The sequence below is a fragment of the Zalophus californianus genome, chromosome 6, assembly GCF_009762305.2.
Source record: "Zalophus californianus isolate mZalCal1 chromosome 6, mZalCal1.pri.v2, whole genome shotgun sequence".
NCBI lineage: Eukaryota > Metazoa > Chordata > Mammalia > Carnivora > Otariidae > Zalophus > Zalophus californianus.
The window spans coordinates 136,865,806-136,881,985 of NC_045600.1; the positions used below are offsets into that span (position 1 = coordinate 136,865,806).

Genomic DNA, 16,180 nt, shown 5'->3' on the forward strand with positions numbered 1-16,180 from the left:
GCGCTGTGTGTTTCCAGAGAACTTCTTTTGCAGTTCTCTGCAACTTGTTTGATTCTGCCTTATAGACTGTAAACCTCTGGAGGGTTGAAACGGAGGGCTGAGACTCTCGCCTTTGTAATCACAGTGCCCTGGGCTTGGTGCATATCTAGCTGTTGGATGTTATAGAACAGAGTTTTTTGTTTGTTTGTTTTGTTTTGTTTTTTTACCTTTTAAAAACATTTATTTGAGGAAGAGAGGGAGCATGCACAAGCAGGGCATGGGGTGTGCAGAGGGAGAGAGAGACGCGGGGCTCCACCCCAGGGCCCTGGGATCGTGACTTGAGCCAAAGGCAGATGCTTAACTGACTGAGCCACCCAGGCACCCCATTATAAAACAATGTAAAAGAAACACTTTTCTGCCAGAAAAATCTCCAAATCTACTACCTGAATCAGTTGACTTGTTTCTATTGACATTGTTGTTTTATATAATTAGGCTGGCTGCCCTTCAAAGGAAGAATAAGATTTTTTTCCTAATTTCATTTCATATGTTAAATATATTAAACATATGTATTGAATTGAAATACATATGTGGGTATACACACAGGCATGTGCGGGCACACACACATGCACCAGGCAGGGGATGCTCCCTTTTCTTACAGCCTTCTTAGAAAGAATTCAACTCTGAAAGCAGGAGGTTGTATGGGGTGGAGTTACCTGTTTATGTGGAAGCTGATCTCAATGGTTAATGAACCTGTTCTTGCTCAGTAGTCTTACTGGCCTGTCATTTGAGTATTGGGCTCCTTGCAGGCAGGGACAGAACTCTTGCATCATGACATAATAGGCCACGTCCTTTGGCATCAGACTTGAATTTGAATAATGGATTCTGCTTCAAATATCTGTGTAACCTTGGGCATATTACTTCATGAAGTCTCAGTTTTGTCATCTGTAACATGAGGACAATACATACCTCATAAATTTGTTGTATAGAGAAAATGACATGTTGGGTGCCTGATATATAGTAGATACGTGGTCAGTAAATACTTGCAGCCCCCCTAAAGTTACACAACAGTGAGAGATTTCTTTTGACACTAGGGTAAAGGGTTTAAGGAGGCCCCTGGAGAATTGTATGCGGAAAATCAATTTACTTATTATTCTCATTGTTCACACGGAAAAACAATTACTGTTTTCTCTTTCAAAGGCAGCAGAAAGCTTAGTTTGTTCTGTCCACGTCTGAAGCCTCTCCTGGCCTGTGGCCACAGTATGGAAGGTGAGATCTGTGGGCCTGGAGAGGGCTTCCTCAGCCTCACTCCCACCGTGGACAAGCAGTCTCTGCGTGCAAGGGGGTGCAGGGAAACTGCGGGTGCAGGGGCCTGCGGTGATTCAAGCAAAGCACAAGGTGGCATCACTCACGCAGCAGAAACACCCGACTCCATTTTCCTTTCGGTTTTTCTCATCAGAGAGATTTTTTGGAAGAATGATGATGATGTTAGGAGCGTACTTCTAGCCAGTTGAGATCAGCGTTGAGAAGTTGAGGGAAAACAGTGTGTTTCAGTGACTATATTCTGCATGTTGTACATACTTAATTCTGTGAGGCTGAAAATCCCACAGAGACTGGTTTCTCCAGGAAGGTCTTACTCGCATTAACAGTGTGGATTTTACTCAAGTGGAGCTCTCTGGGGTGGCGTGTATGTGGCAGCTCGTGGGTTCTGCCCATTTGTATGGTGGGCACTGATCTCTGGCATGCTTGCTCTCCCTGAACCGGGCTTCTCACCACAGCATCGCATCATCCCTGTGTGAACCAGGTGATGTTGTTGATGTTATTACATTACAGGAAAGAACGTGTATCTGACAGCTGAAGTCATTTTTGTGGTAGGCCTTGAATTGCTAATAATAGTGAAATAAAATCAAGTAGTTTTGTGCTTTTCAAAATGTTTCATCATTTGATAGATTACATGGTGGTGATAATAGGGCAGTGCTGGGGAATCTCTACAATTCCTCCGATATTAACCAGTCCGCATGGCTTTCTCCCTGTTGGGTTTCCAAATCTAGCTCAGTTCGGTTGTATCAGACTTGGTAGGCCTGACAAGGTCCTTGAGCTTTCATTCTTTCCTCTGTTCAAGTTGAACAGCCATGATTCAGTACATCCTGAGATCCTCAGAGACTGTTCAGCTATAGGGGATACATTGGGGTACAGAGTTGTTTGCTAGTAGTAAGGGGATGAATTCATAGTTGTAAATAACAGTTCACAGAAAGAACTAGAAATAAGTGTAAAGTTTAGATTGCTGTCAGAGCAGAGGAAGGAGGGGTTTCTTTTAGGAAGAACTGTGTATTGTGTAAGAAGAGCGAAGAGGACCCACTAGTGTCCTCCTCCCGGCGGGGGGGCTCTGAGACCATCCTCCTCCCGGCGGGGGGGCTCTGAGACCGTCCTCCTCCCGGCGGGGGGGGGGGGGGGGGCTCTGAGACCGTCCTCCTCCCGGCGGGGGGGCTCTGAGACCGTCCTCCTTCCAGTGGTAGGACTCTCAGACTGTTTTTGTGCTCCCTGTGTTTTGTTTAGGTCACGACTGCTGTGAGACTGTGAAGGTGCTACTCTGTGCTTCCAAGGAGGGCCTCCCCATATTCGTGGTGGCTGAAGAAGACTTCCAGTTCATCCAGGATGAGGCATACGATGCAGCCCAGTTCCTGGCAACCAGTGCTGGGAATCAGCAGGCTCTGAACTTCACCCGTTTTCTTGACCGGTCGGGACCCCCGGCTGGGGATGTGAATACCCTTGATGAGAAGGTTGCTCTGGCATTCAGACACCTGAAGCTGCCAGCAGAGTGGAATGTGTTGGGAACAGATCAGACTTTGCATGGTAAGCACTTAAATGACCCACAGACGGACTGAGTTTGGAATACTTAGGTTTTCAGAGGGGCTGCTTCTATTGTCCTCAGACCTTACACAGTGGCTGGATAAATCTTGCAGTTACTGGAGCACAGTGGCCTTATGGCTTCTCTTCTCAGTTCTTCAGCTGAGCTGTTAAACCTGTTCTTGCAGTGAAATGCCCCAGGCCGGAGCTTGCTGTGGCTGATTTCAGTTCCCACTTAGAGCAGAGGGCAGCACACACATCACCTGCTGCAGGTCCCGAGTTCTGGCTTGTTCTCCCAGGCGTAGAAAGTGACCTCTCCTTCATAAGCACAGTAGCAGAGTAACTTTTTGTCATCCTTTTGGTAGTTAATTATCAGACAGGGCTTTCATTATTGTATTCTGAAGTTTTCAAGAGACTCGATGGAGTTGGAGGAAAGAAAAGATGGGGGGTTGAGGCAGGGGGAGCACCAGAGCTGCCTGGGCTCTGAGAAACCCCACGCTGCTTTAACCAGAGCGATTTCACTCATTTCATCTACTGGCTCTCCGCATGAGAGCTCACTGAAGGAAGAGCGCCACTTAAAAAAAAAAAAGGCACTGGTGTAGTAACTCTGTATGTTCCTCTTACTCAGGGGTTTTCCTACATAATCATTCCTGTAGCAGATGGGTATCTACTAAATGTCATGGTTTTATGGCTGTATTTAAATGAAAGAGTATATGCTTGGGGTCCAATAAATAACACCCTCTTTCCCTCCTGAGTTCAAATCAGACGAAAAGGTTTAGGAGTTACACAGATGGAGGTCCGAATGTTTGCTTTGCTGCTGATGACAGCTCGTTGGGCTACTGATGCTGCATCCGCTGGGAGGGTTTGCTCCTCTTCCTGCTTTATCCCTGGAAGAGCCAGAGAGTCACAGGACTGCCCTTCCCCAGCCACTCAGCTCTGATTATTGTATTCCATAGGGAGAGTGGGCCAGAAGTCACCCTCTCTGCCCATGAGCAGATCCTGAGCAGGAACACCCAGAGGGGACTGGGTCAGGGGCATGCTCAGTGCCTGCTCTCACAGATTTCCTCCCATGGAAGAATGCTAAAGAGGTATTAGCCAGCTTTGGTTTTCTTAAATCCTGTGACCCTATGATCAGCTGCAGGAATGGTGTCCCTTAGCATCAGGGGCTGGCTGCAGCAAACTACTGGAACAGTCCTGCCTCAGTAAAATAAAAAATAAAGTGTGAACTCTGAAATCCAGTCAAGGAAAAAAGGATTTATCCTTTTTTCTTCCTAATTAATATAGTGACCAAGGAACCCCTGCACTGCTAAGATCTCAAGATCAAAATACTTGCCATCATATAGGGCATGAGTACCTTTTCAGAAACCTCATGTTGAGGCTTTGTACCTCTACCCCCTACTGTTCTGTATTGGTATGGCAGCCTTAACTCTGGCTGCCATTTACAAAATAGTGTCAAGATAGGATTGCATTAGTTATTTATGGGGCTTATGGTATTTTTATGGTTTTGTTTTTGTCTTATTGAAAGAAGGCATAGGAGTTGGATCGTTTGTTCATATTACCACAATTAAAGAGAACTGTTAGAAAAAGCACAGGTCTGAAACTTTGGGCCTGTCACTTCCCCTCTCTGGGCCTTAGCTTCCCTGTCTTTCACAGGGAACTGGCCAGCTTTGATATTTTTGTGGACTTGCCATGTGCTTCTTCAGTTTCTGTTGTACAGAATTGCTCAACCGGTACTAGCAAGAGCTAAATGAAGTTTGAATAGTTGGGGAAGTGCATTAAAACCACAGTAAGGTACCATTACCCACCTCTTAGAAGGGTAAAATCAAAAATACCAGGGGCTGGTAAGGCCACAGACCAATGTCTCACATATTGCTAGTGGAGTGCAGAATAATACACTCTACAGACAGTTTGGCAGTTTCTTATAAGGTTAAGTGTACGTCTGCCATATGACCCAGCAGTTCCACATTTGGCTGTTTATTCTAGAGAAATGAAAACTTCTATTTTCTCAGAAAATCTTTGCACACATATGCCAACAGCAGCGTTATTTGTAATCACTCAAAATTGCAACCAACCCAGATCTTTCTCATTGGGTGAATATATAAACCAATAGTGATAATATCCATACAGTGGGACACTACTCATCATTAAAAAGCGGGGGTATAAAATTTAAAAATAATAAAGAGGACAAATTATTGGGGGTCCACATGCAACAACCTGGATGCATTTTGCTAAGTAAAACAAGTCCATTTCTAAAGGTTACTTAGTGTATGATTCTACTTATATGACAGTCTAAAAAGGGCAAAATTATAGGAACAGAAAATAGATGAGTAGTTGCCAGGGATTAGGAGTGGGGATGAGGTCTGACTGCAGAGGGCTGTCATGAGGGAGTTTTTTGGTTGTTGGAATGGTTTTATGTCTTGGTGGTAGTGGTTATAAGAATCTATGCATGTGTTCAAACTCAGGACTAAACGCCCCACACAGGTGAATTTTATTGTACAAGAATTACAAATAAAAGAACAAAAAGAAATTGAACAAGTTAGGTATATATACTTTGCAAGGTGAAGTGCATGCATGGAACTCGATAGCCCTCCTTTAAGTCAACAACTGGAATCAGAAACCTGATTTCAAGTGCCAGATTCGCTTTCTGCAGTGTCAGTTGTTCCATTAATTGTGGATTAGAATCTACACCACTGGGTACTTTAAAGGCAGCGTAGCATCAGTTAAGAGGTGCTTGCTGCTGAGGGACAAATGTAAAGGAATATTCTGCTCACATCAGTGAGTTGCAAAGGTACTTAAAGGAAGAAGGTATGAAGCAGGCTTGTTGCCTGGGATAATGAGACCGGTAAACAGGGCACCCTGTTACATAACAGGACTAGTTGCTGTTGAAAGCTAGGAGGTTTACAGTTGTCCCACCCTGATGTTTGCACAAAGGGGTCATATAAGATTTGTGGTTAATCCTCCCACTCTTTGTTTAGATGCTGGGCTTTCTTTTTTTTTTTTAAGATTTTATTTATTTGACAGAGAGAGAGAGTGAGAGAAGGAACACAAGTCGGGGGAGTGGGAGAGGGAGAAGCAGGCTTCCCGCTGAGCAGGGAGCCCGATGCGGGGCTCGATCCCAGGACCCTGGGATCATGACCTGAGCCGAAGGCAGACGCTTAACGACTGAGCCACCCAGGCGCCCCAAGATGCAGTGCTTTTTAACTTTTTTCAAATCAGTGACTCCTTTGAAAGTAGCTTAGATTTCTCCTCAGGAAGAAGTGCATCTAGGTGCCTACCTGAAACAGTTTACATATTACTTCAGGGCTTGTTGGTCTCCCTGGACAGCAGGCATGAACATGATGTTGAGAACTCTTGGTTTAGATTTGATACCGTAATATGGGAAGGGCACAGGCAGTGGGTTCCACTTGTTTATAGGCTGGCTTCATTGCAAGAGTTTGTGCCAAGTACTTCATCTCTGTTTCCCAGTTTCTTTATTTGTGAAATGGAGGAAGACCTATTGGGAGAATGTGTATTGGTGTGTAAGCTCTTTGTTTTGAATATACCTTGACCACTGTCCAGTAACCTATTAGAGATGGAACACTGTTGAGTTCTGTGAGGGACAGTAACATGTCCTGTAGAAGGCTGTCACAGGACAGCACTAGAAAGAACGGTTCTTTGAAGCAGAATGAGACTGTTTTTCTTTTGCTTTTACTTATCGCTAGAAAGTTACTCTTCACTTTAAGCCACGAGTTTGTCCCTCTAGTCCTTCCATCCCTAGTTACATAAAACAGCTTCTGCGCTGTACTTTTGGCCTTAGTTCTGCTTTAAATATAAGTAATAAGGATGCGTCTGGGTGGAGGGTGCATGGTAGGGTCAAGGAGATCTTCCCTGTGAGTGACCAAGCCTCACTTCCTTGTCTCTGCTCCTCAGAGTGGCTAGTGAAACCCTGAGATGGTTTTCACCTGAAGGGACCTTCTAGGGTAGCAGGGCCGGCCCCCTGCGGCCTAGCTCTGAAGAAAGGGGAGGAAGAGAACGTCCTGGGGGAGATCTTCGTCTTAGTCACCGTATTGTGTGACTGAATGAAAAGATCTTATCGTCTTTGGGGGTGGGAAGGATTAGGGAAGGAGAAATTTGGGTGGAGAGAAGGATTAGACAGGTTTAAAAAAGACTGCACCGAAAACGGCCAGGGCATTGTCCGTGCTGTGTGTCTCATGTCGGTCCCTAGAACCTCAGCCCCAATTGTCTGGTGTTTTAGTCCCTCTCCCTTGGCTACACTCACTAGTGTTTGCGTCTTTTCAGCTGTCATAGCTGCTAAAAAGTAAAATAATAAAATGTAAAAAGACCACTGGGAATTTTTTTCTTGGCAGAGGATTAATATCTGTTGACTCCAGGACAAGCAAGTCCTCGTCATGGCAGGACTTCAGCTCCAGAAGGTTTTGTTGCCTCTCAAACTATGATTCTCGGACCAGGCTACAGCTGTCGTTTTATACAAGCCCGTTGCTCACGCCGGCCCACCGTTCTCCTTCCCCGTGGACTATGAGAGTTACCGCGTCCTGTGGGACTGCGGCTTTGTCTAGGAGGCAGTACAGAGCAGTGGAAGGAATGGTGACTTTGGAATCTTATAGATACGGAACTCAGTACTGTGAGCAGGGCATTTAGGTGGATTGATGGGGAAGGAAAAATATATATAGTCTTTTTTTTTTTTAAAAGATTTTATTTATGTATTTGAGAGAGAGAATGAGTTAGAGAGCGAGAGCATGAGAGGGGGGAGGGTCTGAGGGAGAAGCAGACTCACTGCTGAGCAGGGAGCCCGATGCGGGACTCTATCCCGGGACTCCAGGATCATGACCTGAGCCGAAGGCAGTCGCTTAACCAACTGAGCCACCCAGGCACCCTATATATAGTCTTTGATTGCTATATTGTTCACAGAATTTAGAACATTTTGCTTCATCAGAAAATCTGACACTGAAAAAGTCGCTGCCATTTAGCATACTCATCGTGGTTGAATGCCTGTTAGGTACATCAGGTTTCTCTGCAGATTGGAGGGAATGGGTGTGGGAGGTGCTTCCAGCATATACGTGGATTGCAAGTGGGACTTAAGACATTTTCTGCTACCTTCTCTATGGGTAGAAGCCAGGCCTCTAAAGTGATTTTTCCAATTAAGCATGGTTAAATGGGAAAGCCAGCCAACCAGCACATGGCCTGTGAAATAAATTACAGCCTAAAGGAAACGGGAAAGTATCATGAGTATTCACATGGAACACTCCTCGAGTATAATTTTCTTTAAGAAACCAAAGAAAAATTTAGAAGAGAGTTCCCATTTGTCCTTTAAAAGCTCAGAGAGGGCAGACCTGTTATGAAATTAGAAAAGAAAGCAACCAGGAGAAAACTAAGTTTAGGAAGTATCTACTTAATATGCCGGAAGCCCCTCAGTCAGGGTTCAACCAGAGAATCAGAACCAGCAGGAGAAATATACATTAAGATTTATTGCAGGGTATGGTTTACATGATTGTGGGGACTGGTTAAGCAAGTCCAAGATTCTAGGGCGGGAATAGAGGAGAAGATCCTGGGCAAGCTCAAACCCACTGAACTGAGGGGTGCCTGGGTGGCTCAGTCATTAAGCGTCTGCCTTCAGCTCAGGTCATGATCCCAGGGTTCTGGGATCGAGCCCCACATCGGGCTCCCTGCTCCTGCTTCTCCCTCTCCCACTCCCCCTGCCTGTTCCCTCTCTCACTGTGTCTCTTTCTGTCAAATAAATAAATAAAATCTTAAAAACAACAACAACAACAAAAACCCACTGAATTGAGCCAAAGCTGTCATCCTCAATCAGGAAAGGGAGATCCGGAGCAGGATGGAGCCCCAAGAGCACAGGCTCAGGGCCTCCTCCAGGGGAAACCTCAGCCCTGCTTTTAAAGCCTTCCAGCTGATTCAGTTAGACCTAGCCAGATTATCAGGGATAATCTTCCTTATTAAATCAACTGATGAGGGGCTTTAATTACATCTGCAAAAAGCCATCACAGTGAGGGCAAAGATGGAAAAGGAGTTGCTTGAAATGATGCAGGGACATCCAGAATCCCATAGCATAATTAAATTCAAATTGGGGACAAAGGACTCAATTGACATCACAGGAAATGCAGTTAGTGATCTGAAGAACGAAGTTGAGTAACTCTCAGAATACAGAGGGAAAAGATAAAGGATCATGAAAGGAAAAAATACAGAATATAGAGACCAGAGAACAGAAATTGGTCCTGAATTGTAGGTGTGCCGGAGTTTACACTGAGACAAAAGGAATAAAAATGCTAACAAAGGATAAGTTGGGTAAAAATTTTTATTTATTGGAGGAAAACGTGAAAAGGTGCTTTGTAAATCCCAACATTAGCTCACTTGCCTGATGGCTTAATTTTTATAAAAAGAGGGTGGAGTTAATGGAGAGGGTATGGTCTCTAGACTTGACAGAAGAATTTCCGAATCTTGCTGATTCTTGTTGTGGGTAAGTTATTAACCTGTCTTTGTCTGCAGACTGAGGATAATGAGACCTCATAGGGTTATTGTGAGCGTGAAAAGCGTTAATACAAAATACATAGCCCAGAGCATAGCATCTCGCAGGTCCTGACCACGCATTACACTTTTGTCCTCTGTTGATTGCAGAAAGGGGGCAACCTATAAGTACATGTGGCACCTGCTGCTTAGGACCTTAGAATCAGATCTGGGGTGGATACGGGTGCTGGAACTAGGGTGCCAGCGTCGAGCAGGTGCATGGCCTTGTTGTTGGAACTCGTAAATACAGAGCTGACTCAGCAAATCAGGCATCGGAGAGGGTGAGGCCGTAGAGAAAACTGCTTTGAGGAGGTGTCACTTAGTAACACTGGAATTGACCAGTCTCTAAAAACTCACATAGTTCCTGGTCGGTGCCTTATTAGTTCTTTGGTTTTGATAAGGACGTCAGAGTGCTTGTGAACAACTGTAAGGCACAAGTCAGGTGGTGATACTTGATCTTCTGTGAAGGTTCTTTTTGCCCTTTTGTCTGGCCCTGCCACCTGCTCTGAGGTGTTGCTTATTACAGTTTGTACCTGCAGTGGTTTCTTCTGGGGTGTTGATGTCTTTCCAGCCACGTGCCTCTTGAATTGGTGTGCGTAGTTCTGTAGGAAAAATGTAAAATACGAAAGATAGCTTTTGCATCACAGTAGGGAGACTAGACTGATTGGAAAGCAGTGAGGTTCAGTGTAAAATCACAGGTTCACAGATGGATTCATTCTTCACTGCTAGTCACGTGAGAAGCATGGAGGAGTTATGTGTAAGGAGAAAACAGTGGGGTCCAAGAAGTCTGGGAACGCCCAGGGAAGGAGTTGAGACCTATGGAAGCCATGGAGAATGAGGGAAGGAGGCAGGCACAGCTCCTGGGCGCCATTCCCATGGCAGTGTCTGAGTAGCGCCCTTTGGAGGTGAGTCCCGCCCGGTCCATGTACCACAACCCTGCCGTTGGCTGTAGCCCTGTCATCGCAGGTTGGGCACAGGAGAGGCCCTGAGGAAGAGAGAGGTTGTTAGTGAACCGGGAACTTGAAGTCCAAGACAAGAGGAGAGAGCCGGGAACAGGAAGGAACCTGGCATTGAGTGAGGATCTTGTGCAGCTGGTCTTTATCCCCGTGTTCGCCTGCCTCCGCCCTTTTGTTGCAGCCACCCTGGGTGTGAGGTGCAGGTGCCCCACCTAAGGGATGAAGAAATGAAACTTAGAGAAGTAAGAATGGATCAGGCCTGGTCTCAGGTGGTAAATGGCCACATCCAAGCCCAGATTTGTCTGACTCCCGAGCCCTTCCTTGTTCCACCACTTGACTCGCTGTACCAAAGAGGGGCCTTCCCCTCAAGTGAAATAAGCCCAAGTACATGTTTTTCTTACTGAACTTACTAGTATATTATCTTAAAATTAGTCTTTCTTACTATGCCTGGAGATGCATTTCTTTCTTTCATTAAGCAAAACAAAAAAAGCTGGCAGTGTCTGCAATTTGATTTGCCCTTAATGTGGGGAAATAAAAAGACCTGTGTGTGCTTAACAAGCAGAACCTGTTCTTAGTGTTTGACTAGCCAACTCCTGTCTGGGTGTTATTTTTTCTTTAATTATACCTTTTATGATACACCCATCTAAGCCCCAACAACTGTTCCCTGTGGGTCCCCACGTTGTGAGGCTGCATTCTCCCCTCTCCTAGTTTAAGGAAAAGAACATGTGTGTGAATTCACCCTTATAAATCTGCCTGTGTAAAATGAATTGCACAAATGTGTTAAATCAGAATACAGAAGGGCGTGGTTCTCTTCGGAGACTTGACTTCTCGAACTGTGTTCCAGCTTTGTTCTCTCTTTGCGCGGGCGCCGGTTGTAGCCCGCCACAGTCAGACTGTTTATGTCGTGGTTTAACTTTAGGATCTTAGGTACTTGGAGGCGGCAGTGCAGTGCTCACATAACTTGTTTTTCTGTTTGTTTGTTTGTTGTTTTCACGTTCTCCATACTGATTCTCTCTCCCATGTACAGATGGCGGCCCCCGAGAGACATTGATGCATTTTGCCGTGCGGCTGGGGCTGCTGAGGTTGACGTGGTTCCTGTTGCAGAAGCCAGGTGGCCGAGGGGCTCTCAGCATCCACAACCAGGAAGGAGCGACACCTGTGAGCTTGGCCTTGGAGCGGGGTTATCACAAGCTGCACCAGCTTCTGACCGAGTAAGTGCTCCTTCTCCCTGTTTCCTTCCCCTCACCCCTGGCCCCACCCCCTGATTCATAGCAGCACCGCCCACTTGGCATCTCTGAGTGAGTTTGCCAGGAGTTAAAGCCTCAGCTCTGTGCCTTGCCTTCTGCTGGAGGCTTGTAAGCCTGCTCCTGCTAACCACTTCATTGTCTGAGAGACACAAACGTAAGTCATGTAACCAGCTTCTCTCCCTGCCTCACTGCTTCTTGCCTCTTAATATTTTACTGAAAACTCAGAGTAGGTCTTGTCTGTGGGGGTAGCATTCCATTACCACGTATGTAGTTTATCCCGGTTTGGTACAAGAAAAAAGTTTTTCTCTGCCATACATTTTTTTCTATTATGTCTTCAAGACTTAAGTTGATTAGAAACAAATATTTTAATGTAATAATTGCGTGCAGAAAATATGCTGAACCACTGGGTTTTGGTCTGAATATAATTTCTATGAATAAAATCAAGAGCCACGGTCTCTTCATATGAGTAGCAGGAGAAAGCAAAGGAGTTGTCCTGGGAACGGGCAGTAGGAAATCCTGTGTGTCTGCACGCGTTCAGTTGTGAGGCATTCTGACTCTTTAGAGAGGCCTTTGAAGGAAGGTTGTTAGAACATTTGAAGAGTCCTTTTTTCTTGTATAAATAGAGAAAGAAATGCATTACAACAGCCGACCTTTTTCACTGGAATATTTATAAAAGGTGGAAACTTCAGTTGTAGTGTCTCTAGTTTAATACATAGTTTTTATTGTTTTATGGTCACCACATCTTTTCAGCCACATAATCAGAAGAATAAACTCTATGGGATTCATGTTCTTCAGTAATCGAGGGACCCTCATAAGTTAAGTGGATATTCCCAAATTCTCTGATCTTTTACTCCTGTTAGACTTAATTTAGTTGCTTTTTATCTTTTATCATTTGTGGCTGTGTGTGGGGAGTGGGTGGGGAGTCTGGATGGGCCAGGAAGAGATTTCAGAATGTAATGCTACCTGCTGTTACTTAAACAGGTCGTTTGTTTGTTGTTTACTTCACCTGCCCAGTTTATAACTTTTCTAGTCAAGTCAGAAGGTTCTTTTCAGCCACTTTCTAATGGGTGCTTCGGATACCATGACAGTAGGAGGGGCGCTCTTCATCTCAAATGAGCTCTGGATACTTGAGCCTCTCCTGTGACTATTCCAGGGAGTGATCTGTTCCATTCCTTCGTACTTCCCATATGGCCAGTGATTAGATTCCTTCTGCTGTTCGCCTCAGGGCCTTAGGACGAGAAGCCTTGTTCCAGAAGTTGAAACAATTAACTCTGTATAACTGTGGTGCAGTTGGAGAGCAGTTCCTCTAAATGTAATCTTGTAGCTCAGAGTTTTTGCTGGGAAGCAGAGTTGGTTAAGGATTGCCATCCAAATGGGGAAATAAAGTGATTACAACAGCTTTATTATATGCTCGGTGAGGATGTCACAAGACCTATTGCAGAGCAGCTTTAAGGAAATAAGCGTGTTTGTTCTTAGAGAAGATTTTTTGGCTTTATAGTACGAGCTGTGTTCCATGTGCAAAAGCCACTTACCTCCTTTTGAAGGGAAAGCCAACTTGAGAAATCTTCAAATAGAGGACCGCAGTAGGATGTTAAAATTAGCAAGTAAAAAATGGTAAGGGGGTGATTTTACTAAATCGCTTGGTCTTACTGTGATGTTAGTAGACTTTGCTAGAATTCCAACCATAGAGTCAGGAAAGATCATCATTAACGGATGAGGAGGAAAGTGAGATCCAGAGAGGCAATGACAAGGTGACTGGGTCAGAACCAGAAGCCAGATCGCCTAAGAAGCTGTTCAGAGCTCCTTCCACTCCCAGGACTTCATGGGGTCTGCGGCCTTTACAATTATAGGCAAAAGTTTATGCACATGTGTTTCTGAGCGAGGAGTTTGTGTGGTTTGTGAAAAGCTACGAATTGTTCCACTGTGTGACGCCATCTGATACTTCACTAAAATCTTTAGACTTGGGTGTTCTTACCTCTCCCCTTATTTAAATTATATTTTTCCATATAGGCCCGTTTCATTTTATTCTCGCTTTTCAGTTAGTATGAAATTGAGGTAGGGCTACATACATTTTTACCTTTACAAAATAACTATTTGCATGCCAGTCTTAACTGAAAATTCAAGTTTATTTAAATCCTTTTATATATCTCCCAAAGTAAATTTGTTGTTTTCATTCCTTGCTGCTTACCCTGGTTTTTTGGTTTTTTTTTTACTTTTTGGAGGCAGGAGAGGAAGACATTGTGCCAGTTAGGGTTCAAGTTCTGTTTGTGTTTATGTGTCCGAGGCTTGTTTTGATAAGTCCATTTTGATAAACGGAGTCACTTCTGTGTGAAAATCGATTCTGCTGTGCTTGGAAGTAGAAAGATCATCTAAATAAGACCATGTCTTCAGAGAACTCTTGAATTGATACAAAATCCGAGCAGATAGCAGTAATTCTTCAGGACGTTTTTGACAGCTTCCCTTTTTTGTAATCTGTTATTATTAACTTCCACTGAGTTCAGTGACAGGGAATGGAGAGATTTTGTTGACTCACTGCTCTTTTAGCTTATTTTGATCTTGCATTATGAATGTGGATGTATTTGTGATCTGAAAATTTACCTTAGACAAAATGTTACCAGTCTTGCCTGAGAAGAAATCTTAGAACACTCAGGCCTACCCTTGCTTTTAGGTAGATGTACAGTTGGCTCCCCCATTTGGAAGAGAAGTTAGTTGACTGTCCCCCTGCCTGCAGTCCCCTAATTAGTGATGGGTAGAAGAGGGAAGGAACCTAAGTCTTGAGGCTCTTGGTTGAGCTCAGGCTAGGAGGTGACATTAGATGGGTGTTGCATTGGAGTCATCCAGAAAGAGATTGTGACAGCCAGGTGCTGTGGGACATCGCACACATAACACACAAGCCATTTGGGGACCTGGATCACTCATTTGGGGGAGGAAAAGAGCTGAGACCCAGAGGCAGTTCTAGGTAGTGGCTGAGTGTGCGGACTTTGGAGTCAAACCACAGTTTGCAGTTTGGCTTTGCCATTTGCAGCTGTGTTACTGTGGACACATTACATAACTTTATTCTCTATGCCTCAGTTTCTATCTCCACATAAAAAGAAACAAGGATAATACCTACCTTCTGAAATTATAACCAAGGGCCTGGCATGTGCACTGTGAAGAATCGGGTTATTTGTCGCACAGATGATGGTTATTGCTTGGAGCAGATACAGGGGCAATAGACAGCTTGAGGAGAGGGCAGTATGGTATAGTGGAACTGCTTAGGGACGAAGAGCTTAGTTAAAATCGAAGCTTCCCCACTTAGTAGCCTGTGTGAATTGGAAAAAAGTGGGTAGTCCTACCTGCCCATCCTGAGTTTCTCATCCCTTGGATGATACCTAGTTGGCCTATGTCACCAGGTTGTTAGAACCGAGTGAGATTTGTGCAGATACCTTGTTAGACTTTCAGGTGCGCTGTGTAAAAGTTTCTCGTGTAGTCGCGTAATCAGTAAGCTGATAGTTCACTGATCAGTGAAACTCAAATTCCAGTTGATTGGTCTACCTAGAGTATCTTTTTTTGTGATATTTATTGTAGCTGTCTGAATTGAAGTTGGTAGAGAGATTGGCAGAATTTGTGTTGAGACAGGTGAGTCTTGAACCCAGGATCTACCTCTGTGAAGCTATGATCTTCGGTGATCTCCTTACCCTCCTGAAGCCCCAGCCCTGTTTGTAACATGGGAAAAACAAGAGGGCCATCTCCAGGGTGAGTTGCTTTGAGAAATGAATGAAGGAATGTACGTAGAGCATCAACGTGGTGACTGATATAAATGGTGTCCATTGTTGCCCTTTCGTTGATATCCCATTACTTCTAGAGCCATAACATTTTTCATATGTTAAAGAAATTTTGCCAAAATCTTAAAAGGATTTCCAGGCAGCGTGTGGTTGTCCCTGCTTTTGATAAGAGTTTGAAATCGTTCCCTAGTGTAATAGATACCACTTCTAAAAAAAATTAGTTTGGTTCTATCTCCATGCTGTGATGTGATGCCTCTGGGTGATGATACAGGGAGCTCCAGATGGACAAGGGGTCGCTGCCACCCTTACAGGAAGAGTATTCCTGTAGAGAATGTCAACTCTGGAGTGTTGACACGAAAGTGTTGAAATATTTCATTTGCCCAGAGAGCAAGTTCCACAGTGTTCATCCTTGTGTCATTTTCTGTATTGGTTCAATAAATCTCTATATTTAATGAATGCCTGCAGTGCACTAGAAATCATGGTTTGGTACATTACAGCTAATATTTCACTTCAGTCTTAGGACAATCTTTCTGAAGTCAGCCTTATTTGTGTTGTACAGATGAATTATGAAGGCTCAGAGAGCTAAGGTAACTAGCCCGAGGCTTTATAGAAAGCGGTAGAGCTCCTGTCACACGCACACACACACACATCCATGGAATTCCGTGGCCCATAATCTTCCCTCTACAAAAACTTGACGGGAGGAAAGAGACTCAGGAAGAGGCCACCAGGACACAGAATGATGAACACTCAATTAGAAAAGGCTTAACAGCTTTCTCTTTTGGTCGTGGCCTCTACTTTCCATTCATAGTACCCAGCATATGGTTTTAAAAGTAGTGTTATTTACACTCAAGCTGTCTTTTTACCTTGGTTCTCA

General features: G+C 44.4%; 1 protein-coding gene across 16 annotated transcripts in view; it reads left to right on the forward strand.

Moving 5' to 3' along the window:
• Nucleotides 1–16,180, forward strand: part of AKAP13 (A-kinase anchoring protein 13) — a 323,215-nt gene that overhangs the window by 135,785 nt on the left and 171,250 nt on the right. For all 16 annotated transcript variants that reach the window (XM_027570071.2, XM_027570075.2, XM_027570077.2 and 13 more), the window contains exons 4-5: nt 2,533–2,829; nt 11,323–11,506. In XM_027570071.2, the coding sequence (XP_027425872.1) occupies nt 2,533–2,829; nt 11,323–11,506 (481 nt within the window). The remainder of the gene's footprint in view (nt 1–2,532; nt 2,830–11,322; nt 11,507–16,180) is intronic.